Genomic DNA, 25,947 nt, shown 5'->3' with positions numbered 1-25,947 from the left:
TTTCTAACCATTTATGGCCGGCTTAACAGCTATGGATTTCAATCCACCAGCTTCAGACAACCCTGCCTGCAAGATGGCAACGTTACTGAGCAACTTCACGAAGGAACAGTGTTGTCGTCACCCTGATAAATCAAGTAGCAAAATAACCGATCCACTGGCAGGATCAACAGGTGATAAAACTATGTTACATGGGAGATTCAGAAAAGCACATAACACCTGCGACAGACTGCATCCTACATGTATTCTTTTATTTGGCATATTGTGTAATGGTAGAATGGTGCCACGATGTGAGCTTTAACCCCTTGTTCTCAACTTGCACACAAATGAGGCAAGCAAAGTGTGCAGCTGCCAGTGTGACCAGTATAAGTTCCCTGATAGATTGCAGGCTCTTGGGATCAGGACCCCCGCTCCCTTGTGTCTTTTAAGTTAGAAGAAGTGCTATTTGTCAGCTGTGACTATCTGAGAGTGATAGCAGGGCCTCCTTGTGCTGTGCTCTTCTCCCCACACTGCCTCTTTTCACCTCACTGCCTCTTCTCCCCACTGGTCTTCTCCCCTCGTTGGTCTTCTCCCCTCACTGGTCTTCTCCCCTCGTTGGTCTTCTCCCCTCACTGCCTCTTCTTTCTTCTCCCCTCACCTCTTCTCCCATCACTGCCTTTTCTCCCCTCACTGGTCTTCTCCACTTACTACCTCGTCTCCCCTCACTGCCTCTTCTCCCCTCACTGCCTCTTCTTTCTTCTCCCCTCACCTCTTCTCCCATCACTGCCTTTTCTCCCCTCACTGGTCTTCTCCACTTACTACCTCGTCTCCCCTCACTGGCTCTTCTCCATAGCCTTGGATCCTCCCTGTTTTCCTCCCACACAGCAGAAATAAAGGTCATGTATGTTTGGAGAAATATGTAGGTCAGTGGAACATTTCCTGCACTTGTGCCTGACAGGCAGCGAGCTTTCCTTTCTCCTCACCACCTACACTGGATTTCTAGTCCTTCCCTCTCATTCTATAAAAGAGTGCACGTCTTCATTCCTTCACGCAGCCCACACCCCCCATGGCCGGACACCTCTACTTCTCCGGCCATAGATAACCTATGACTGCTAAAGGTGCTCTCCCTTCATCTTCATGGTGACACGTCTCCGCCGAGGAGAAGATGGAAGGGGACTTGTCACGTCTGTGACGGGAGCGGGAACTTGGCGCCCAGCTCGTCATGCAGCCCATGTGTGAGGGAGACCCTGAACTGCCGCTGAGCCTGGAATGCGGCGCCCCGTCACACCATGAGATATAGCGGCTGTAGAGCTAAGGACACTGCCAAGGGTTCGGACAGCGCTCGGGGGGAGGAGGAGGCCCTCACACAGATCGCTTCAGCGGACAGCAGCACCGTACTGAGGAGCAAGAGGAGCCGCCTGAGGAGCGCCCCGCCGTCCGAGCGCCACAGCGCTGCCAGGTAAGAGCTCGGACCACTGTGCAGAGCTCAGACCACTGTGCAGAGCTCAGACCACTATGCAGAGTCCACTGTGCAGAGCTCAGACCACTATGCAGAGACCACTGTGCAGAGCTCAGACCACTGTGCAGAGCTCAGACCACTGTGCAGAGCTCAGACCACTATGCAGAGCTCAGACCACTATGCAGAGTCCACTGTGCAGAGCTCATACCACTGTGCAGAGTCCACTATGCAGAGCTCAGACCACTGTGCAGAGCTCAGACCACTGTGCAGAGCTCAGACCACTATGCAGAGCTCAGACCACTATGCAGAGCTCAGACCACTATGCAGAGTCCACTGTGCAGAGCTCAGACCACTATGCAGAGACCACTATGCAGAGACCACTGTGCAGAGACCACTGTGCAGAGCTCAGACCACTATGCAGAGCTCAGACCACTATGCAGAGTCCACTGTGCAGAGCTCAGACCACTGTGCAGAGTCCACTGTGCAGAGCTCAGACCACTGTGCAGAGCTCAGACCACTGTGCAGAGCTCAGACCACTATGCAGAGCTCAGACCACTATGCAGAGTCCACTGTGCAGAGCTCAGACCACTATGCAGAGTCCACTGTGCAGAGCTCAGACCACTATGCAGAGTCCACTGTGCAGAGCTCAGACCACTGTGCAGAGTCCACTGTGCAGAGCTCAGACCACTGTGCAGAGTCCACTGTGCAGAGCTCAGACCACTGTGCAGAGCTCAGACCACTATGCAGAGTCCACTGTGCAGAGCTCAGACCACTATGCAGAGACCACTGTGCAGAGCTCAGACCACTGTGCAGAGCTCAGACCACTGTGCAGAGCTCAGACCACTATGCAGAGCTCAGACCACTATGCAGAGTCCACTGTGCAGAGCTCATACCACTGTGCAGAGTCCACTATGCAGAGCTCAGACCACTGTGCAGAGCTCAGACCACTGTGCAGAGCTCAGACCACTATGCAGAGCTCAGACCACTATGCAGAGCTCAGACCACTATGCAGAGTCCACTGTGCAGAGCTCAGACCACTATGCAGAGACCACTATGCAGAGACCACTGTGCAGAGACCACTGTGCAGAGCTCAGACCACTATGCAGAGCTCAGACCACTATGCAGAGTCCACTGTGCAGAGCTCAGACCACTGTGCAGAGTCCACTGTGCAGAGCTCAGACCACTGTGCAGAGCTCAGACCACTGTGCAGAGCTCAGACCACTATGCAGAGCTCAGACCACTATGCAGAGTCCACTGTGCAGAGCTCAGACCACTATGCAGAGTCCACTGTGCAGAGCTCAGACCACTATGCAGAGTCCACTGTGCAGAGCTCAGACCACTGTGCAGAGTCCACTGTGCAGAGCTCAGACCACTGTGCAGAGTCCACTGTGCAGAGCTCAGACCACTGTGCAGAGCTCAGACCACTATGCAGAGTCCACTGTGCAGAGCTCAGACCACTATGCAGAGACCACTGTGCAGAGCTCAGACCACTGTGCAGAGCTCAGACCACTGTGCAGAGCTCAGACCACTATGCAGAGCTCAGACCACTATGCAGAGTCCACTGTGCAGAGCTCATACCACTGTGCAGAGTCCACTATGCAGAGCTCAGACCACTGTGCAGAGCTCAGACCACTGTGCAGAGCTCAGACCACTATGCAGAGCTCAGACCACTATGCAGAGCTCAGACCACTATGCAGAGTCCACTGTGCAGAGCTCAGACCACTATGCAGAGACCACTATGCAGAGACCACTGTGCAGAGACCACTGTGCAGAGCTCAGACCACTATGCAGAGCTCAGACCACTATGCAGAGTCCACTGTGCAGAGCTCAGACCACTGTGCAGAGTCCACTGTGCAGAGCTCAGACCACTGTGCAGAGCTCAGACCACTGTGCAGAGCTCAGACCACTATGCAGAGCTCAGACCACTATGCAGAGTCCACTGTGCAGAGCTCAGACCACTATGCAGAGTCCACTGTGCAGAGCTCAGACCACTATGCAGAGTCCACTGTGCAGAGCTCAGACCACTGTGCAGAGTCCACTGTGCAGAGCTCAGACCACTGTGCAGAGTCCACTGTGCAGAGCTCAGACCACTGTGCAGAGTCCACTGTGCAGAGCTCAGACCACTGTGCAGAGTCCACTGTGCAGAGCTCAGACCACTGTGCAGAGTCCACTGTGCAGAGCTCAGACCACTATGCAGAGACCACTGTGCAGAGCTCAGACCACTGTGCAGAGCTCAGACCACTATGCAGAGCTCAGACCACTATGCAGAGTCCACTGTGCAGAGCTCAGACCACTGTGCAGAGCTCAGACCACTATGCAGAGCTCAGACCACTATGCAGAGTCCACTGTGCAGAGCTCAGACCACTATGCAGAGACCACTATGCAGAGACCACTGTGCAGAGCTCAGACCACTGTGCAGAGCTCAGACCACTGTGCAGAGCTCAGACCACTGTGCAGAGCTCAGACCACTATGCAGAGCTCAGACCACTGTGCAGAGTCCACTGTGCAGAGCTCAGACCACTGTGCAGAGTCCACTGTGCAGAGCTCAGACCACTGTGCAGAGTCCACTGTGCAGAGCTCAGACCACTGTGCAGAGCTCAGACCACTATGCAGAGCTCAGACCACTATGCAGAGTCCACTGTGCAGAGCTCAGACCACTATGCAGAGTCCACTGTGCAGAGCTCAGACCACTATGCAGAGTCCACTGTGCAGAGCTCAGACCACTATGCAGAGTCCACTGTGCAGAGCTCAGACCACTATGCAGAGTCCACTGTGCAGAGCTCAGACCACTGTGCAGAGCTCAGACCACTATGCAGAGCTCAGACCACTATGCAGAGTCCACTGTGCAGAGCTCAGACCACTATGCAGAGACCACTATGCAGAGACCACTGTGCAGAGACCACTGTGCAGAGCTCAGACCACTGTGCAGAGCTCAGACCACTATGCAGAGTCCACTGTGCAGAGCTCAGACCACTGTGCAGAGCTCAGACCACTGTGCAGAGCTCAGACCACTATGCAGAGCTCAGACCACTATGCAGAGTCCACTGTGCAGAGCTCAGACCACTATGCAGAGTCCACTGTGCAGAGCTCAGACCACTATGCAGAGTCCACTGTGCAGAGCTCAGACCACTATGCAGAGTCCACTGTGCAGAGCTCAGACCACTATGCAGAGTCCACTGTGCAGAGCTCAGACCACTGTGCAGAGTCCACTGTGCAGAGCTCAGACCACTATGCAGAGACCACTGTGCAGAGACCACTGTGCAGAGCTCAGACCACTGTGCAGAGCTCAGACCACTGTGCAGAGCTCAGACCACTGTGCAGAGCTCAGACCACTATGCAGAGCTCAGACCACTATGCAGAGTCCACTGTGCAGAGCTCAGACCACTGTGCAGAGCTCAGACCACTGTGCAGAGCTCAGACCACTATGCAGAGCTCAGACCACTATGCAGAGTCCACTGTGCAGAGCTCAGACCACTATGCAGAGACCACTATGCAGAGACCACTGTGCAGAGACCACTGTGCAGAGCTCAGACCACTGTGCAGAGCTCAGACCACTATGCAGAGCTCAGACCACTATGCAGAGTCCACTGTGCAGAGCTCAGACCACTGTGCAGAGCTCAGACCACTATGCAGAGTCCACTGTGCAGAGCTCAGACCACTATGCAGAGTCCACTGTGCAGAGCTCAGACCACTATGCAGAGTCCACTGTGCAGAGCTCAGACCACTATGCAGAGTCCACTGTGCAGAGCTCAGACCACTATGCAGAGTCCACTGTGCAGAGCTCAGACCACTGTGCAGAGCTCAGACCACTGTGCAGAGCTCAGACCACTATGCAGAGACCACTGTGCAGAGACCACTGTGCAGAGCTCAGACCACTGTGCAGAGCTCAGACCACTATGCAGAGCTCAGACCACTATGCAGAGTCCACTGTGCAGAGCTCAGAACACTGTGCAGAGTCCACTGTGCAGAGCTCAGACCACTGTGCAGAGTCCACTGTGCAGAGCTCAGACCACTGTGCAGAGTCCACTGTGCAGAGCTCAGACCTCTGTGCAGAGTCCACTGTGCAGAGCTCAGACCTCTGTGCAGAGTCCACTGTGCAGAGCTCAGACCTCTGTGCAGAGTCCACTGTGCAGAGCTCAGACCTCTGTGCAGAGTCCACTGTGCAGAGCTCAGACCTCTGTGCAGAGTCCACTGTGCAGAGCTCAGACCTCTGTGCAGAGTCCACTGTGCAGAGCTCAGACCTCTGTGCAGAGTCCACTGTGCAGAGCTCAGACCTCTGTGCAGAGTCCACTGTGCAGAGCTCAGACCTCTGTGCAGAGTCCACTGTGCAGAGCTCAGACCTCTGTGCAGAGTCCACTGTGCAGAGCTCAGACCTCTGTGCAGAGTCCACTGTGCAGAGCTCAGACCTCTGTGCAGAGTCCACTGTGCAGAGCTCAGACCTCTGTGCAGAGTCCACTGTGCAGAGCTCAGACCTCTGTGCAGAGTCCACTGTGCAGAGCTCAGACCTCTGTGCAGAGTCCACTGTGCAGAGCTCAGACCTCTGTGCAGAGTCCACTGTGCAGAGCTCAGACCTCTGTGCAGAGTCCACTGTGCAGAGCTCAGACCTCTGTGCAGAGTCCACTGTGCAGAGCTCAGACCTCTGTGCAGAGTCCACTGTGCAGAGCTCAGACCACTGTGCAGAGACCACTGTGCAGAGACCACTGTGCAGAGCTCAGACCACTGTGCAGAGCTCAGACCACTATGCAGAGCTCAGACCACTGTGCAGAGTCCACTGTGCAGAGCTCAGACCACTGTGCAGAGTCCACTGTGCAGAGCTCAGACCACTGTGCAGAGTCCACTGTGCAGAGCTCAGACCACTGTGCAGAGTCCACTGTGCAGAGCTCAGACCACTATGCAGAGTCCACTGTGCAGAGCTCAGACCACTGTGCAGAGCTCAGACCACTATGCAGAGTCCACTGTGCAGAGCTCAGACCACTATGCAGAGTCCACTGTGCAGAGCTCAGACCACTATGCAGAGTCCACTGTGCAGAGCTCAGACCACTATGCAGAGACCACTGTGCAGAGCTCAGACCACTATGCAGAGACCACTGTGCAGAGCTCAGACCACTATGCAGAGACCACTGTGCAGAGCTCAGACCACTATGCAGAGACCACTGTGCAGAGCTCAGACCACTATGCAGAGTCCACTGTGCAGAACTCAGACCACTGTGCAGAGCTCAGACCACTGTGCAGAGCTCAGACCACTGTGCAGAGTCCACTGTGCAGAGCTCAGACCACTGTGCAGAGTCCACTGTGCAGAGCTCAGACCACTGTGCAGAGTCCACTGTGCAGAGCTCAGACCACTGTGCAGAGTCCACTGTGCAGAGCTCAGACCACTGTGCAGAGTCCACTGTGCAGAGCTCAGACCACTGTGCAGAGTCCAGACCACTGTGCAGAGTCCACTGTGCAGAGCTCAGACCTCTGCAGAGTCCACTGTGCAGAGCTCAGACCACTATGCAGAGCTCAGACCACTATGCAGAGTCCACTGTGCAGAGCTCAGACCACTGTGCAGAGCTCAGACCACTATGCAGAGTCCACTGTGCAGAGCTCAGACCACTATGCAGAGACCACCGTGCAGAGCTCAGACCACTGTGCAGAGCTCAGACCACTGTGCAGAGCTCAGACCACTGTGCAGAGTCCACTGTGCAGAGCTCAGACCACTGTGCAGAGTCCACTGTGCAGAGCTCAGACCACTGTGCAGAGCTCAGACCACTGTGCAGAGTCCACTGTGCAGAGCTCAGACCACTGTGCAGAGTCCACTGTGCAGAGCTCAGACCACTGTGCAGAGCTCAGACCACTGTGCAGAGCTCAGACCACTGTGCAGAGCTCAGACCACTATGCAGAGTCCACTGTGCAGAGCTCAGACCACTATGCAGAGTCCACTGTGCAGAGCTCAGACCACTATGCAGAGTCCACTGTGCAGAGCTCAGACCACTATGCAGAGTCCACTGTGCAGAGCTCAGACCACTATGCAGAGTCCACTGTGCAGAGCTCAGACCACTATGCAGAGTCCACTGTGCAGAGCTCAGACCACTGTGCAGAGTCCACTGTGCAGAGCTCAGACCACTGTGCAGAGTCCACTGTGCAGAGCTCAGACCACTATGCAGAGACCATTGTGCAGAGACCACTGTGCAGAGCTCAGACCACTGTGCAGAGCTCAGACCACTATGCAGAGCTCAGACCACTATGCAGAGTCCACTGTGCAGAGCTCAGACCACTGTGCAGAGCTCAGACCACTATGCAGAGTCCACTGTGCAGAGCTCAGACCACTATGCAGAGACCACTATGCAGACACCACTGTGCAGAGACCACTGTGCAGAGCTCAGACCACTGTGCAGAGCTCAGACCACTATGCAGAGCTCAGACCACTATGCAGAGTCCACTGTGCAGAGCTCAGACCACTGTGCAGAGCTCAGACCACTGTGCAGAGCTCAGACCACTGTGCAGAGTCCACTGTGCAGAGCTCAGACCACTATGCAGAGTCCACTGTGCAGAGCTCAGACCACTATGCAGAGTCCACTGTGCAGAGCTCAGACCACTATGCAGAGTCCACTGTGCAGAGCTCAGACCACTATGCAGAGTCCACTGTGCAGAGCTCAGACCACTGTGCAGAGCTCAGACCACTATGCAGAGACCACTGTGCAGAGACCACTGTGCAGAGCTCAGACCACTGTGCAGAGCTCAGACCACTATGCAGAGTCCACTGTGCAGAGCTCAGACCACTGTGCAGAGTCCACTGTGCAGAGCTCAGACCACTGTGCAGAGTCCACTGTGCAGAGCTCAGACCACTGTGCAGAGTCCACTGTGCAGAGCTCAGACCACTGTGCAGAGTCCACTGTGCAGAGCTCAGACCACTGTGCAGAGTCCACTGTGCAGAGCTCAGACCTCTGTGCAGAGTCCACTGTGCAGAGCTCAGACCTCTGTGCAGAGTCCACTGTGCAGAGCTCAGACCTCTGTGCAGAGTCCACTGTGCAGAGCTCAGACCTCTGTGCAGAGTCCACTGTGCAGAGCTCAGACCTCTGTGCAGAGTCCACTGTGCAGAGCTCAGACCTCTGTGCAGAGTCCACTGTGCAGAGCTCAGACCTCTGTGCAGAGTCCACTGTGCAGAGCTCAGACCTCTGTGCAGAGTCCACTGTGCAGAGCTCAGACCTCTGTGCAGAGTCCACTGTGCAGAGCTCAGACCTCTGTGCAGAGTCCACTGTGCAGAGCTCAGACCTCTGTGCAGAGTCCACTGTGCAGAGCTCAGACCTCTGTGCAGAGTCCACTGTGCAGAGCTCAGACCTCTGTGCAGAGTCCACTGTGCAGAGCTCAGACCTCTGTGCAGAGTCCACTGTGCAGAGCTCAGACCTCTGTGCAGAGTCCACTGTGCAGAGCTCAGACCTCTGTGCAGAGTCCACTGTGCAGAGCTCAGACCTCTGTGCAGAGTCCACTGTGCAGAGCTCAGACCTCTGTGCAGAGTCCACTGTGCAGAGCTCAGACCACTATGCAGAGTCCACTGTGCAGAGCTCAGACCACTATGCAGAGACCACTGTGCAGAGCTCAGACCACTGTGCAGAGCTCAGACCACTGTGCAGAGCTCAGACCACTATGCAGAGCTCAGACCACTGTGCAGAGTCCACTGTGCAGAGCTCAGACCACTGTGCAGAGTCCACTGTGCAGAGCTCAGACCACTGTGCAGAGTCCACTGTGCAGAGCTCAGACCACTGTGCAGAGTCCACTGTGCAGAGCTCAGACCACTGTGCAGAGTCCACTGTGCAGAGCTCAGACCACTATGCAGAGTCCACTGTGCAGAGCTCAGACCACTGTGCAGAGCTCAGACCACTATGCAGAGTCCACTGTGCAGAGCTCAGACCACTGTGCAGAGCTCAGACCACTATGCAGAGTCCACTGTGCAGAGCTCAGACCACTATGCAGAGTCCACTGTGCAGAGCTCAGACCACTATGCAGAGTCCACTGTGCAGAGCTCAGACCACTATGCAGAGTCCACTGTGCAGAGCTCAGACCACTATGCAGAGACCACTGTGCAGAGCTCAGACCACTATGCAGAGACCACTGTGCAGAGCTCAGACCACTATGCAGAGACCACTGTGCAGAGCTCAGACCACTATGCAGAGACCACTGTGCAGAGCTCAGACCACTATGCAGAGACCACTGTGCAGAGCTCAGACCACTATGCAGAGACCACTGTGCAGAGCTCAGACCACTATGCAGAGTCCACTGTGCAGAACTCAGACCACTGTGCAGAACTCAGACCACTGTGCAGAGCTCAGACCACTGTGCAGAGCTCAGACCACTGTGCAGAGCTCAGACCACTATGCAGAGCTCAGACCACTGTGCAGAGTCCACTGTGCAGAGCTCAGACCACTGTGCAGAGTCCACTGTGCAGAGCTCAGACCACTGTGCAGAGTCCACTGTGCAGAGCTCAGACCACTGTGCAGAGTCCACTGTGCAGAGCTCAGACCACTGTGCAGAGTCCACTGTGCAGAGCTCAAACCTCTGTGCAGAGTCCACTGTGCAGAGCTCAGACCACTATGCAGAGCTCAGACCACTATGCAGAGTCCACTGTGCAGAGCTCAGACCACTGTGCAGAGCTCAGACCACTATGCAGAGTCCACTGTGCAGAGCTCAGACCACTATGCAGAGACCACTGTGCAGAGACCACCGTGCAGAGCTCAGACCACTGTGCAGAGTCCACTGTGCAGAGCTCAGACCTCTGTGCAGAGTCCACTGTGCAGAGCTCAGACCACTATGCAGAGCTCAGACCACTATGCAGAGTCCACTGTGCAGAGCTCAGACCACTGTGCAGAGCTCAGACCACTATGCAGAGTCCACTGTGCAGAGCTCAGACCACTATGCAGAGACCACTGTGCAGAGACCACCGTGCAGAGCTCAGACCACCGTGCAGAGCTCAGACCACCGTGCAGAGCTCAGACCACCGTGCAGAGCTCAGACCACTGTGCAGAGTCCACTGTGCAGAGCTCAGACCACTGTGCAGAGTCCACTGTGCAGAGCTCAGACCACTGTGCAGAGCTCAGACCACTGTGCAGAGTCCACTGTGCAGAGCTCAGACCACTGTGCAGAGTCCACTGTGCAGAGCTAAGACCACTATGCAGAGCTCAGACCACTATGCAGAGTCCACTGTGCAGAGCTCAGACCACTGTGCAGAGCTCAGACCACTATGCAGAGTCCACTGTGCAGAGCTCAGACCACTATGCAGAGTCCACTGTGCAGAGCTCAGACCACTGTGCAGAGTCCACTGTGCAGAGCTCAGACCACTGTGCAGAGTCCACTGTGCAGAGCTCAGACCACTGTGCAGAGTCCACTGTGCAGAGCTCAGACCACTGTGCAGAGTCCACTGTGCAGAGCTCAGACCACTGTGCAGAGTCCACTGTGCAGAGCTCAGACCACTGTGCAGAGTCCACTGTGCAGAGCTCAGACCACTGTGCAGAGTCCACTGTGCAGAGCTCAGACCACTGTGCAGAGTCCACTGTGCAGAGCTCAGACCACTGTGCAGAGTCCACTGTGCAGAGCTCAGTCCACTGTGCAGAGTCCACTGTGCAGAGTCCACTGTGCAGAGTCCACTGTGCAGAGTCCACTGTGCAGAGTCCACTGTGCAGAGTCCACTGTGCAGAGTCCACTGTGCAGAGTCCAGACCACTGTGCAGAGTCCACTGTGCAGAGACCACTGTGCAGAGCTCAGACCACTGTGCAGAGCTCACTGTGCAGAGCTCAGTCCAGTGTGCAGAGCTCAGTCCAGTGTGCAGAGCTCAGTCCAGTGTGCAAGGCTCAGTTTAGTATGCAGAGCTCAGTCCAGTGTGCAGAGCTCAGTCTAGTATGCAGAGCTCAGTCCAGTGTGCAAGGCTCAGTTTAGTATGCAGAGCTTAGTCCAGTGTGCAGAGCTCAGTCCAGTGTGCAGAGCTCAGTCCAGTGTGCAGAGCTCAGTCCAGTGTGCAGAGATCAGCCCAGTGTGCAGAGATCAGCCCAGTGTGCAGAGATCAGCCCAGTGTGCAGAGATCATCCCACTGTGCAGAGCTCAGACCACTATGCAGAGTCCACTGTGCAGAGCTCAGACCACTGTGCAGAGACCACTGTGCAGAGCTCAGACCACTATGCAGAGTCCACTGTGCAGAGCTCAGACCACTATGCAGAGTCCACTGTGCAGAGCTCAGACCACTATGCAGAGTCCACTGTGCAGAGCTCAGACCACTGTGCAGAGACTACTGTGCAGAGCTCAGACCACTGTGCAGAGACCACTGTGCAGAGCTCAGACCACTATGCAGAGTCCACTGTGCAGAGCTCAGACCACTGTGCAGAGCTCAGACCACTATGCAGAGTCCACTGTGCAGAGCTCAGACCACTATGCAGAGACCACTATGCAGAGACCACTGTGCAGAGCTCAGACCACTGTGCAGAGCTCAGACCACTATGCAGAGCTCAGACCACTATGCAGAGTCCACTGTGCAGAGCTCAGACCACTGTGCAGAGTCCACTGTGCAGAGCTCAGACCACTGTGCAGAGCTCAGACCACTGTGCAGAGTCCACTGTGCAGAGCTCAGACCACTATGCAGAGCTCAGACCACTATGCAGGGTCCACTGTGCAGAGCTCAGACCACTATGCAGAGTCCACTGTGCAGAGCTCAGACCACTATGCAGAGTCCACTGTGCAGAGCTCAGACCACTATGCAGAGTCCACTGTGCAGAGCTCAGACCACTATGCAGAGTCCACTGTGCAGAGCTCAGACCACTGTGCAGAGTCCACTGTGCAGAGCTCAGACCACTGTGCAGAGTCCACTGTGCAGAGCTCAGACCACTGTGCAGAGTCCACTGTGCAGAGCTCAGACCACTATGCAGAGTCCACTGTGCAGAGCTCAGACCACTATGCAGAGTCCACTGTGCAGAGCTCAGACCACTATGCAGAGTCCACTGTGCAGAGCTCAGACCACTATGCAGAGTCCACTGTGCAGAGCTCAGACCACTATGCAGAGTCCACTGTGCAGAGCTCAGACCACTATGCAGAGACCACTGTGCAGAGCTCAGACCAATATGCAGAGACCACTGTGCAGAGCTCAGACCACTATGCAGAGTCCACTGTGCAGAGCTCAGACCACTGTGCAGAGCTCAGACCACTATGCAGAGACCACTGTGCAGAGACCACTGTGCAGAGCTCAGACCACTGTGCAGAGCTCAGACCACTGTGCAGAGCTCAGACCACTATGCAGAGCTCAGACCACTGTGCAGAGCTCAGACCACTGTGCAGAGTCCACTGTGCAGAGCTCAGACCACTGTGCAGAGTCCACTGTGCAGAGCTCAGACCACTATGCAGAGCTCAGACCACTATGCAGAGTCCACTGTGCAGAGCTCAGACCACTGTGCAGAGCTCAGACCACTATGCAGAGTCCACTGTGCAGAGCTCAGACCACTATGCAGAGACCACTGTGCAGAGACCACTGTGCAGAGCTCAGACCACTGTGCAGAGCTCAGACCACTGTGCAGAGTCCACTGTGCAGAGCTCAGACCACTGTGCAGAGTCCACTGTGCAGAGCTCAGACCACTATGCAGAGCTCAGACCACTATGCAGAGTCCACTGTGCAGAGCTCAGACCACTGTGCAGAGCTCAGACCACTATGCAGAGTCCACTGTGCAGAGCTCAGACCACTATGCAGAGTCCACTGTGCAGAGCTCAGACCACTATGCAGAGTCCACTGTGCAGAGCTCAGACCACTGTGCAGAGTCCACTGTGCAGAGCTCAGACCACTGTGCAGAGTCCACTGTGCAGAGCTCAGACCACTGTGCAGAGTCCACTGTGCAGAGCTCAGACCACTGTGCAGAGTCCACTGTGCAGAGCTCAGACCACTGTGCAGAGTCCACTGTGCAGAGCTCAGACCACTGTGCAGAGTCCACTGTGCAGAGCTCAGACCACTGTGCAGAGTCCACTGTGCAGAGCTCAGACCACTGTGCAGAGTCCACTGTGCAGAGCTCAGACCACTGTGCAGAGTCCACTGTGCAGAGCTCAGACCACTGTGCAGAGTCCACTGTGCAGAGCTCAGACCACTGTGCAGAGTCCACTGTGCAGAGCTCAGACCACTGTGCAGAGTCCACTGTGCAGAGCTCAGACCACTGTGCAGAGTCCACTGTGCAGAGCTCAGACCACTGTGCAGAGTCCACTGTGCAGAGCTCAGACCACTGTGCAGAGTCCACTGTGCAGAGCTCAGACCACTGTGCAGAGTCCACTGTGCAAAGCTCAGACCACTGTGCAGAGTCCACTGTGCAGAGTCCACTGTGCAGAGTCCACTGTGCAGAGTCCACTGTGCAGAGTCCACTGTGCAGAGTCCACTGTGCAGAGTCCACTGTGCAGAGTCCACTGTGCAGAGTCCACTGTGCAGAGTCCAGACCACTGTGCAGAGCTCAGACCACTGTGCAGAGTCCAGTGTGCAGAGCTCAGTCCAGTGTGCAGAGCTCAGTCCAGTGTGCAAGGCTCAGTTTAGTATGCAGAGCTCAGTCCAGTGTGCAGAGCTCAGTCTAGTATGCAGAGCTCAGTCTAGTGTGCAAGGCTCAGTTTAGTATGCAGAGCTCAGTCCAGTGTGCAGAGCTCAGTCCAGTGTGCAGAGCTCAGTCCAGTGTGCAGAGCTCAGTCCAGTGTGCAGAGCCCAGTCCAGTGTGCAAGGCTCAGTTTAGTATGCAGAGCTTAGTCCAGTGTGCAGAGCTCAGCCCAGTGTGCAGAGCTCAGCCCAGTGTGCAGAGCTCAGCCCAGTGTGCAGAGCTCAGCCCAGTGTGCAGAGCTCAGTCCAGTGTGCAGGGCTCAGTCCAGTGTGCAGGGCTTAGTCCAGTGTGCAGAGCTCAGTCCAGTGTGCAAGGCTCAGTCTAGTATGCAGAGCTCAGTCCAGTGTGCAAGGCTCAGTTTAGTATGCAGAGCTCAGTCCAGTGTGCAGAGCTCAGTTTAGTATGCAGAGCTCAGTCCAGTGTGCAGAGCTCAGTTTAATATGCAGAGCTTAGTCTAGTGTGCAGAGCTCAGTCTAGTATGCAGAGCTCAGTCCTGTATAAAGCGCTCAGTCCAGTGTGCAGGGCTTAGTCCAGTGTGCAGAGATCAGCCCAGTGTGCAGAGATCAGCCCAGTGTGCAGAGATCAGCCCAGTGTGCAGAGATCAGTCCAGTGTGCAGAGCTCAGCCCAGTGTGCAGAGCTCAGCCCAGTGTGCAGAGCTCAGCCCAGTGTGCAGAGCTCAGCCCAGTGTGCAGAGCTCAGCCCAGTGTGCAGAGCTCAGCCCAGTGTGCAGAGTTCAGCCCAGTGTGCAGAGCTCAACCCAGTGTGCAGGGCCTAGTTTAGTGTGCAGAGATCAGCCCAGTGTGCAGAGCTCAGTCCAGTGTGCAGAGCTCAGCCCAGTGTGCAGAGCTCAGCCCAGTGTGCGGGGCCTAATCCAGTGTGCAGAGCTCAGCCCAGTGTGCAGGGCCTAGTCCAGTGTGCAGGGCCTAGTCCAGTGTGCAGGGCCTAGTCCAGTGTGCAGAGATCAGTCCAGTGTGCAGAGATCAGTCCAGTGTGCAGAGCTCAGTCCAATGTGCAGAGCTCTGCAGAGCTCAGCCCAGTGTGCATAGCTCAGCCCAGTGTGCATAGCTCAGCCCAGTGTGCAGAGATCAGCCCAGTGTGCAGAGATCAGCCCAGTGTGCAGAGCTCAGTCCAGTGTGCAGAGCTCAGTCCAGTGTGCAGAGCTCAGCCCAGTGTGCAGAGATCAGCCTAGTGTGCAGGGCCTTGTCCAGTGTGCAGGGCCTAGTCCAGTGTGCAGAGCTCAGTCCAGTGTGCAGAGCTCAGTCCAGTGTGCAGAGCTCAGTCCAGTGTGCAGAGCTCAGTCCAGTGTGCAGAGCTCAGCCCAGTGTGCAGGGCCTAGTCCAGTGTGCAGAGATCAGTCCAGTGTGCAGAGCTCAGTCCAGTGTGCAGAGCTCAGTCCAGTGTGCAGAGCTCAGCCCAGTGTGCAGGGCCTAGTCCAGTGTGCAGAGCTCAGTCCAGTGTGCAGGGCCTAGTCCAGTGTGCAGGGCCTAGTCCAGTGTGCAGAGCTCAGTCCAGTGTGCAGAGCTCATTCCAGTGTGCAGAGCTCATTCCAGTGTGCAGAGCTCATTCCAGTGTGCAGAGATCAGCCCAGTGTGCAGAGCTCAGTCCAGTGTGCAGAGCTCTGCAGAGCTCGGTCCAGTGTGCAGAGCTCGGTCCAGTGTGCAGAGCTCAGTCCAGTGTGCAGAGCTCAGTCCAGTGTGCAGAGCTCAGCCCAGTGTGCAGGGCCTAGTCCAGTGTGCAGAGCTCAGTCCAGTGTGCAGAGCTTAGCCCAGTGTGCAGAGCTTAGCCCAGTGTGCAGGGCCTAGTCCAGTGTGCAGAGCTCAGTCCAGTGTGCAGAGCTCATTCCAGTGTGCAGAGCTCATTCCAGTGTGCAGAGCTCATTCCAGTGTGCAGAGATCAGCCCAGTGTGCAGAGCTCAGTCCAGTGTGCAGAGCTCTGCAGAGCTCGGTCCAGTGTGCAGAGCTCGGTCCAGTGTGCAGAGCTCGGTCCAGTGTGCAGAGCTCAGCCCAGTGTGCAGAGCTCAGCCCAGTGTGCAGGGCCTAGTTTAGTGTGCAGAGCTCAGCCCAGTGTGCAGAGCTCAGCCCAGTGTGCAGAGCTCAGCCCAGTGTGCGGGGCCTAATCCAGTGTGCAGAGATCAGCCCAGTGTGCAGGGCCTAGTCCAGTGTGCAGGGCCTAGTCCAGTGTGCAGGGCCTAGTCCAGTGTGCAGGGCCTAGTCCAGTGTGCAGAGATCAGTCCAGTGTGCAGAGATCAGTCCAGTGTGCAGAGCTCTGCAGAGCTCAGCCCAGTGTGCATAGCTCAGCCCAGTGTGCAGAGCTCAGTCCAGTGTGCAGAGCTCAGTCCAGTGTGCAGAGCTCAGTCCAGTGTGCAGAGATCAGCCCAGTGTGCAGAGCTCAGCCCAGTGTGCAGAGCTCAGCCCAGTGTGCAGAGCTCAGCCCAGTGTGCAGAGCTCAGCCCAGTGTGCAGAGCTCAGCCCAGTGTGCAGAGCCTAGTCCAGTGTGCAGAGCCTAGTCCAGTTGCAGAGCTCAGCCCAGTGTGCAGAACTCAGCCCAGTGTGCAGAACTCAGCCCAGTGTGCAGAACTCAGCCCAGTGTGCAGAACTCAGCCCAGTGTGCAGAGCTCAGCCCAGTGTGCAGAGATCAGCCTAGTGTGCAGGGCCTAGTCCAGTGTGCAGGGCCTAGTCCAGTGTGCAGGGCCTAGTCCAGTGTGCAGGGCCTAGTCCAGTGTGCAGGGCTCAGTCCAGTGTGCAGAGCTCAGTCCAGTGTGCAGAGCTCAGTCCAGTGTGCAGAGCTCAGTCCAGTGTGCAGAGCTTAGCCCAGTGTGCAGAGCTTAGCCCAGTGTGCAGGGCTCATTCCAGTGTGCAGAGATCAGCCCAGTGTGCAGAGCTCAGTCCAGTGTGCAGAGCTCTGCAGAGCTCGGTCCAGTGTGCAGAGCTCGGTCCAGTGTGCAGAGCTCGGTCCAGTGTGCAGAGCTCAGCCCAGTGTGCAGAGCTCAGCCCAGTGTGCAGAGCTCAGCCCAGTGTGCAGGGCCTAGTTTAGTGTGCAGAGCTCAGCCCAGTGTGCAGAGCTCAGCCCAGTGTGCGGGGCCTAATCCAGTGTGCAGAGCTCAGCCCAGTGTGCAGAGCTCAGCCCAGTGTGCAGGGCCTAGTCCAGTGTGCAGGGCCTAGTCCAGTGTGCAGGGCCTAGTCCAGTGTGCAGAGATCAGTCCAGTGTGCAGAGATCAGTCCAGTGTGCAGAGCTCTGCATAGCTCAGCCCAGTGTGCATAGCTCAGCCCAGTGTGCATAGCTCAGCCCAGTGTGCATAGCTCAGCCCAGTGTGCAGAGCTCAGTCCAGTGTGCAGAGCTCAGCCCAGTGTGCAGAGATCAGCCTAGTGTGCAGAGATCAGCCTAGTGTGCAGAGATCAGCCCAGTGTGCAGAGATCAGCCCAGTGTGCAGAGCTCAGCCCAGTGTGCAGAGCCTAGTCCAGTGTGCAGAGCCTAGTCCAGTGTGCAGAGCCTAGTCCAGTGTGCAGAGCTCAGCCCAGTGTGCAGAACTCAGCCCAGTGTGCAGAACTCAGCCCAGTGTGCAGAGCTCAGCCCAGTGTGCAGAGATCAGCCTAGTGTGCAGGGCCTAGTCCAGTGTGCAGAGATCAGTCCAGTGTGCAGAGATCAGTCCAGTGTGCAGAGCTCAGCCCAGTGTGCAGAGCCTAGTCCAGTGTGCAGAGCTCAGTCCAGTGTGCAGAGCTCAGCCCAGTGTGCAGGGCCTAGTCCAGTGTGCAGAGATCAGCCCAGTGTGCAGAGATCAGCCCAGTGTGCAGAGATCAGCCCAGTGTGCAGAGCTCAGTCCAGTGTGCAGAGCTCAGCCCAGTGTGCAGGGCCTAGTCCAGTGTGCAGAGCTCAGCCCAGTGTGCAGAGCTCAGCCCAGTGTGCAGAGCTCAGCCCAGTGTGCAGAGATCAGTCCAGTGTGCAGAGCTCAGTCCAGTGTGCAGAGCTCTGCAGAGCTCAGTCCAGTGTGCAGAGCTCAGTCCAGTGTGCAGAGCTCAGTCCAGTGTGCAGAGATCAGCCCAGTGTGCAGAGCTCAGTCCAGTGTGCAGAGCTCTGCAGAGCTCGGTCCAGTGTGCAGAGCTCGGTCCAGTGTGCAGAGCCTAGTCCAGTGTGCAGAGCCTAGTCCAGTGTGCAGAGCTCAGCCCAGTGTGCAGAGCTCAGCCCAGTGTGCAGAGCTCAGCCCAGTGTGCAGGGCCTAGTCCAGTGTGCAGGGCCTAGTCCAGTGTGCAGAGATCAGCCCAGTGTGCAGAGCTCAGTCCAGTGTGCAGAGCTCTGCAGAGCTCGGTCCAGTGTGCAGAGCTCGGTCCAGTGTGCAGAGCTCGGTCCAGTGTGCAGGGCTCGGTCCAGTGTGCAGGGCTCAGCCCAGTGTGCAGAGATCAGCGCAGTGTGCAGAGCTCAGCCCAGTGTGTAGGGCCTAGTCCAGTGTGCAGAGCTCAGCCCAGTGTGCAGAGCTCTGCAGAGCTCAGCCCAGTGTGCAGAGCTCAGCCCAGTGTGCAGGGCCTAGTCCAGTGTGCAGGGCCTAGTCCAGTGTGCAGGGCCTAGTCCAGTGTGCAGAGCTCAGTCCAGTGTGCAGAGCTCAGTCCAGTGTGCAGAGCTCAGCCCAGTGTGCAGAGCTCTGCAGAGCTCGGTCCAGTGTGCAGAGCTCAGCCCAGTGTGCAGAGCTCAGCCCAGTGTGCAGAGATCAGCCCAGTGTGCAGAGCTCAGTCCAGTGTGCAGAGCTCTGCAGAGCTCGGTCCAGTGTGCAGAGCTCAGTCCAGTGTGCAGAGCTCGGTCCAGTGTGCAGAGCTCGGTCCAGTGTGCAGAGCTCAGTCCAGTGTGCAGAGCTCGGTCCAGTGTGCAGAGCTCGGTCCAGTGTGCAGAGATCAGCGCAGTGTGCAGAGCTCAGCGCAGTGTGCAGAGCTCAGCCCAGTGTGCAGAGATCAGTCTAGTGTGCAGAGCTCAGCCCAGTGTGCAGAGCTCAGCCCAGTGTGCAGAGCTCAGCCCAGTGTGCAGAGCTCAGCCCAGTGTGCAGGGCCTAGTCCAGTGTGCAGAGATCAGTCCAGTGTGCAGGGCCTAGTCCAGTGTGCAGAGATCAGTCCAGTGGGCAGGGCCTAGTCCAGTGTGCAGGGCCTAGTCCAGTGTGCAGAGCTCAGCCCAGTGTGCAGAGCTCAGCCCAGTGTGCAGAGCTCAGCCCAGTGTGCAGAGATCAGCCCAGTGTGCAGAGCTCAGTCCAGTGTGCAGAGCTCTGCAGAGCTCAGCCCAGTGTGCAGAGCTCAGTCCAGTGTGCAGAGCTCAGTCCAGTGTGTAGGGCCTAGTCCAGTGTGCAGAGCTCAGCCCAGTGTGCAGTGCTCAGCCCAGTGTGCAGAGCTCAGCCCAGTGTGCAGGGCCTAGTCCAGTGTGCAGAGCTCAGCCCAGTGTGCAGAGCTCAGCCCAGTGTGCAGGGCCTAGTCCAGTGTGCAGAGCTCAGTCCAGTGTGCAGAGCTCAGTCCAGTGTGCAGAGCTCAGTCCAGTGTGCAGAGTTCAGTCCAGTGTGCAGAGCTCAGTCCAGTGTGCAGAGCTCAGTCCAGTGTGCAGAGCTCAGCCCAGTGTGCAGAGCTCAGCCCAGTGTGCAGAGCTCAGCCCAGTGTGCAGAGCTCAGCCCAGTGTGCAGAGCTCAGCCCAGTGTGCAGAGTTCAGTCTAGTGTGCAGATCTCTGCAGAGCTCAGCCCAGTGTGCAGAGCTCGGTCCAGTGTGCAGAGCTCGGTCCAGTGTGCAGAGATCAGTCCAGTGTGCAGGGCCTAGTCCAGTGTGCAGAGCTCAGCTCAGTGTGCAGGGCCTAGTCCAGTGTGCAGGGCCTAGTCCAGTGTGCAGAGCTCAGTCCAGTGTGCAGAGCTCAGCCCAGTGTGCAGAGATCAGTCCAGTGTGCAGAGCTCTGCAGAGCTCAGTCCAGTGTGCAGAGCTCAGTCCAGTGTGCAGAGCTCAGTCCAGTGTGCAGAGCTCAGTCCAGTGTGCAGAGCTCAGCCCAGTGTGCAGGGCCTAGTCCAGTGTGCAGAGATCAGCCCAGTGTGCAGAGATCAGCCCAGTGTGCAGGGCCTAGTCCAGTGTGCAGGGCCTAGTCCAGTGTGCAGGGCCTAGTCCAGTGTGCAGAGATCAGCCTAGTGTGCAGAGATCAGTCCAGTGTGCAGAGCTCTGCAGAGCTCAGTCCAGTGTGCAGAGCTCAGCCCAGTGTGCAGAGATCAGCCCAGTGTGCAGAGATCAGCCCAGTGTGCAGGGCCTAGTCCAGTGTGCAGAGCTCAGCCCAGTGTGCAGAGATCAGTCCAGTGTGCAGAGCTCTGCAGAGTTCAGCCCAGTGTGCAGAGCTCAGCCCAGTGTGCAGAGCTCAGCCCAGTGTGCAGAGCTCAGCCCAGTGTGCAGGGCCTAGTCCAGTGTGCAGGGCCTAGTCCAGTGTGCAGGGCCTAGTCCAGTGTGCAGAGATCAGCCCAGTGTGCAGAGATCAGCCCAGTGTGCAGAGATCAGTCCAGTGTGCAGAGCTCAGCCCAGTGTGCAGGGCCTAGTCCAGTGTGCAGGGCCTAGTCCAGTGTGCAGAGATCAGCCTAGTGTGCAGAGATCAGTCCAGTGTGCAGAGCTCTGCAGAGCTCAGTCCAGTGTGCAGAGATCAGCCCAGTGTGCAGGGCCTAGTCCAGTGTGCAGAGATCAGCCTAGTGTGCAGAGATCAGTCCAGTGTGCAGAGCTCTGCAGAGCTCGGTCCAGTGTGCAGAGCTCGGTCCAGTGTGCAGAGCTCGGTCCAGTGTGCAGAGCTCGGTCCAGTGTGCAGGGCCTAGTCCAGTGTGCAGAGATCAGTCCAGTGTGCAGGGCCTAGTCCAGTGTGTTCTAGGTGGCGCCTGATGGCCTCAGTCACACACTTAGCAGCATGGAAAGACTCAGCTGATAGGTACAGAGACATCTGGTTACTTTCCATAGGAAGGTGAAGTTATGGTCGCTCTCATTCTCAAAAAGTAGAAGAAAAGGATATAAAATAAGATACCTTTGAGCCCATTTATATTATGACATGCAATGCCAGGTGTTGTTCATACATTTCAATGGGCTGTGCTACACACGGCAGATGCGGCCAAGTAGCCCATGCACCTTTTTTTATGCTTTCAAATCATGCCTTTTCACATGAAAAACTATACGCCTGCTACATTTTGGGTGCCATTAACACTGAATGGCACTGCAAGCGTGGCACACTTTTTAATACGTTTTATAAGCACATGCAGAATCTCATGATTTTCTGTGTGTTTACAAAACGCCATAGTGTAAATGCAGTTTTAAAGTGGAATTCAAGGCTAAACCTAACCAGTCTTAAAAATGCTTCCTCACCCTCCTAACATCTATGCTGACTGACCTGTGGAAAAAAATATATGTACTTACCTATTTTTAGCCTGCTTAGGTTCAGCCACGTGATCTCCTGTGTCAGCCAGTGGCAGCTGCAGGGGAGAGGAAAGAGTGCTCAACAACAGCTGGGAATACCTCTATACTTACATATTTTTACTCCAGCCCAGTCACGTGACCTGGCTCCGCTGTGTCAGCCAGTGGTGGTTTCAGGGGAGATGAAGGAGTGCTGACAGTGGCAGGGACATAGGAGCCTATGAGTGATGTCACCTCTCCCAGGTATTCCCAGTAGTTTTCGAGCGCTCTCTCCTCTCCCTGCAGCTACCACTGGCTGAAAATAGGTAAGTACATAAATTTATCATACACGGGTTTGTCAGCATAGGTGTTAGAAAAGGGGAGGGGACATTTTCAAGACTAGTAAGGTTGAGGCTGGAATTCCAGCTGAACTTCATGAAAATTAAAGTCCTCACTTACAGAGGGGCATCATGTGCACTATAAGGGTTAAAGTGATTGTTTTTTTTTTTTATAAACAACACACGTTTCATACTTACCTGCTCTGTGCAAGGGTTTTTCACAGAGCAGCCCCAATCCTCCTTTTCTGGGGTGCCCCGGCGGCGCTCCTGGCTCCTCCTCTTCTTCGGGTGCCCCCAAGGAGAGGCGCTTTCCCTGGGGGCACCCGCTCAGGCCTGCACACGAGTCCCCCTGCTGCGTCCATTGACACAGACAGCAGGACTCAGCCCCGCCCCCAGCTCACGCATCACTGGATTCGATTGACAGCAGTGGGAGCCAATGGCTCCTGCTGCTATCAATCTATCCAATGAAACAGTGGCTGGAGCCGCTGAAGCCCAGAAGGTTTATCACCTTAATGCATAAAATGCATTAAGGTGAAAAACCATGAGGGTTTACAACCCCTTAAACTGTTCGTTTAGTCAAGGGGACAGTAAACACAATTTTACTTATCTGATCCTCTGCTGTCCTGGTGGATGGTGCTCCCCCATGCTTCGGTAATGGATTGTCCCTCAGCATTCTCACGTCCAGTGCAGGGATATGGGCTCTGATTCACATTTGATGACATGGGAGGACCTAATCTTTGGAGCATAGGGGAGAAGAGGCTGCAGAGACCATTGTAGCAATGTGGAGGAACCTGCAGGAGCAGAGGATTGGGTATGTAAAATTGCTGTACCTGCTCTCCATAGATGTAAATGAGCTCTTAAAGTATTACTAATGTTTTATGCTTTTTGTTTAAATCTAAAATCATTACCTATAAATGAATTACTTGTGCAACCTGGCAGTCACCAATAGTTCCCTATTGGTGGTGGTAACATCCCTTTTACGTAAGTAAGTGGCTTTTGGTGGAGGAAATCCCCTAAGTGGCTATGTCACCTAGGCCTGGGTTGGAGGAGGGGCTAAGCCTGGGCAGGTCACATGTTCTTTGACTGCGCTTCAGCCTTTTCCAGGTTGCCCCGCCCTGCCTAATGTAACTATTTTGGAAAACAGGTAAATTGATTGGTTTAGCTCCACTTTAACCCTTGCAGTGCGAGCACATCCACAATGCAAGGGAAGACTTTTAGTTCTCCTGGAGTTCAGATTTAACCTTCCCATCTGGCCATTGCATATAAGTGGCCGGATGGGTGCTTGCCTAATGCAGGTGTATGCACCTATACGTCATCCTGCTTGTGCACCTTGTGCTCCCCCTCTGGGGCATACACAGCGGATCAGAGATCAGGGTACAGCACATATCACAGCGATCACACATGTAAACAAGGGCTGCATGCCTGCCGCCTTTGTTGCATTTCCTCCCACAGCCATCGGGCTATGAGAGGAAATTGAGTGCTTACTGCACTGATCGGGATGGAGTGTAATAAACACAAAAAATGTTCCAAGCCCCCTGAGCAGTAAATATTACAGTACAGTGTCCTGGCATTTTAGAGCCTCAAGTAATGAGATAGACGGTAAGTACATCAGGACTGATCAAATCTCAAATATATACTGTATACCGTATATCATAGTATGTAGATTCTATGACTTTCACACAGACTAAGTAATATACACTGATTTGTTTTTTTTTTCTCACCAAAGAAATGTAGCAGAATACATTTGACTTAAAGTTATGAAGAATGATTATTTATTTGTACAATTTTAGTTCTTAAGTGAAGAAAAATGTTTTGTGTTTTTTTTCAAAATTTGTGTTTTTTTTTTTCTTGTATATACAAAAAAGTTAAAAAAAAAGACAGTGGTGATTAAATGCCACCAAAGTTCTGTCTGTCTCAAAAAATGATATAAAATTCATTTAGATATAGTGATGCATAACTTAGTATTTGTCATTCAAAGTGTGAATGTGCTGAAAAATGATCTGGACTGTACGTGGGTATAAGGCCTCATGCACATGAGACGCTGTTAAACTCGCGTTCAGAGGCAGTTGAACACTTTTTCAACTGCCCCTGAACCCATTCAATGTTATCCTATGTGTCCATGTACACAGTCTCGTTTTTAGGCAGCTGCGTTTAACCTTGTTTTTCCAGAAGCAAAAAAATGGGTTCAGACACAAAAGTTTTCCACGTTTCAGACGCCAAACGCGGCTAAACGCCGGTACCCGCGTTTAGCCGCGTTTGCGTGTTTTTTACAACCCGACCACATATCTCGGGGCCACTTGGTGCTAGAAACCCCAAATTTGGTGTGCTGACACAGTTGGACTAACACTATAAAATATCCAAATTTGCACTAAGTGGCCCTGAGATATGGGGCCCCAAATTCGGGTCACAAAATGTCATTCTCTGCTGCAGAAGTGCTTGACATTTTGTGACCTAAATTTGAGGCCCCGTATCTCGGGGCCACTTAGAGCTAGAAACCCCAAATTTGGTGTGCTAATAAAGTTGGACTAACACTATAACATATCCAAACTTGAGGTTCCTAGCACTAAGTAGCCTTGAGATACGGGGCCCCAAAGTCAGGTCACAAAATGTCATTCTCTGCTGCAGAAAAGTGCTTGACATTTTGCGACCCGAAATTGGGGCCCCATATCTCGGGGCCACTTGGTGCTGGGAACCCCAAATTTGGTGTGTTGACACAGTTGGACTGACTAACACTATAACATATCCAAATTTGGGGTTCCTAGCACTAAGTGGCCTTGAGATATGGGGCCCCAAAGTCGTGTCACAAAATGTCATTCTCTGCTGCAGAACAGTGCTTGACAGTTTGCGATATGTTGTAGTGCTAGTTCCACTGTGTTAGGACACCAAATTTGGGGTTTCTAGCACCAAGTGGCCCCGAGATATGGGGCCCCAAAGTTGGGTCGCAAAATGTCATTTTCTGCTCTGCAGACGCTTCTAGACGCAAACTCGGCTAAACGCGGCATGCAAACGCGGCAAAACGGGCGTTTCTAAACGCCGGTTTCAGCTTTTAAAAACGTGTTCAGCAGAGTTTGCACTGGTGTCTCGTGTGCATGAGGCCTAACAGTCTGGTCTTCAAGTGATTAAAACATTACCTCCCCTGCTCTTAGATTTACTGCATAATTTAAATCTTAATGCTAATACCTTTTTTCAACTCTTTCTAAGTGCTCACAAGTGTGCCAGTCACCACAACACCGTGCACCACACACCTGAATGGAGTGTACACTTTCTATGTTTTCAAGGCCAAAAGACTAAAAATGTAAACAGGGCAATTTGTGGAAACAGCGCATCATACTGTCCCCTCAGTGCCTGGTAAAACAGACAGCAGCCTGCGTGCTAAAATAGAGTGTTTTAGCATGTGGGCAGTGTGAACCGGGGTCTAAATTTCTCAGGGTAAACATGCCTTAGAGTTATGGATGCTGGTGGGATGGCATCACTGCTCTAAAGATTTAGTGGTGTTGTCAGCCCTCCACAGACAGACACACTCAACAGAGCTCTGCAGTTATATAACCACTTGGCAAAAGTTTCAAAAAGGTATTTCCATTGAGATTTATTCAAAACTGTATGGAACAAATATAGCAACGTTGGGGAGGCAACATTTAGGCAGGTTATTTCATTCCTTCCTTTTTATATTGTATTGATGTTTTATATCAGGATATGATTTCTTTTTTCTGTGCCCTGTGCAAATGGCATTGTTTCTGTACAAAGATTGCAACTGGCTACTTGTGAAATGTATGCTATTGATTTCAGAGCAAGTACTATACATATTGGTTCCATGTGCCAAAGTGTCCACACCCTTATTTGGTGCCGTCAACATACAAAACAGCACAACGAGTCATTCCATTTTAAGCAGATGGAAACCCAGCCTCTTCAACTCGTTATCGCCTTTCCATATGTTGTTCTCAAGCTTTAAAAGTCTTCAGTTTTCATTAAAGAAGAAGGAAAGACTAAATAAGTTGCAGTGAACAGTAAATACCTTCTCTTAAAGGCTAAAGCCACCTTTTGGACCAAGTTTTATGTTACACTCATATTTAGGCCTAGTTTACACTTGTGGTTGGGGGTGGTAAAAATAGGCAGTTGCACTGCATTTGACTGCCCTTCTCCCCCTTAAACTGCAAAGGCAGCTGCACTGGAGTATACACATGCCGCAGCTACGATGCTTTACATTTTGCCAAAAATTATCCCCACTGTTGCTTT

General features: G+C 54.3%; 1 protein-coding gene across 3 annotated transcripts in view; it reads left to right on the top strand.

Moving 5' to 3' along the window:
- The first annotated feature begins 869 nt into the window (after positions 1–869).
- Positions 870–25,947, top strand: part of NPAS2 (neuronal PAS domain protein 2) — a 241,842-nt gene continuing 216,764 nt past the window's right edge. Inside the window, exon 1 of one of the 3 annotated variants that reach the window (XM_073614781.1) lies at positions 870–1,435. In XM_073614781.1, coding sequence (XP_073470882.1) covers positions 1,266–1,435 — 170 coding nt within the window. In that variant the 5' untranslated portion in view covers positions 870–1,265. The remainder of the gene's footprint in view (positions 1,436–25,947) is intronic. The other 2 variants (XM_073614783.1, XM_073614785.1) reach the window with 2 other exon arrangements.

This window comes from Aquarana catesbeiana, linkage group LG02, assembly GCF_042186555.1.
Source record: "Aquarana catesbeiana isolate 2022-GZ linkage group LG02, ASM4218655v1, whole genome shotgun sequence".
In the NCBI taxonomy this organism is placed as follows: Eukaryota; Metazoa; Chordata; class Amphibia; order Anura; family Ranidae; genus Aquarana; species Aquarana catesbeiana.
The sequence above is the reverse complement of the archived record's forward strand: the minus strand, read 5'-3'. Positions and strand labels throughout refer to the sequence as shown.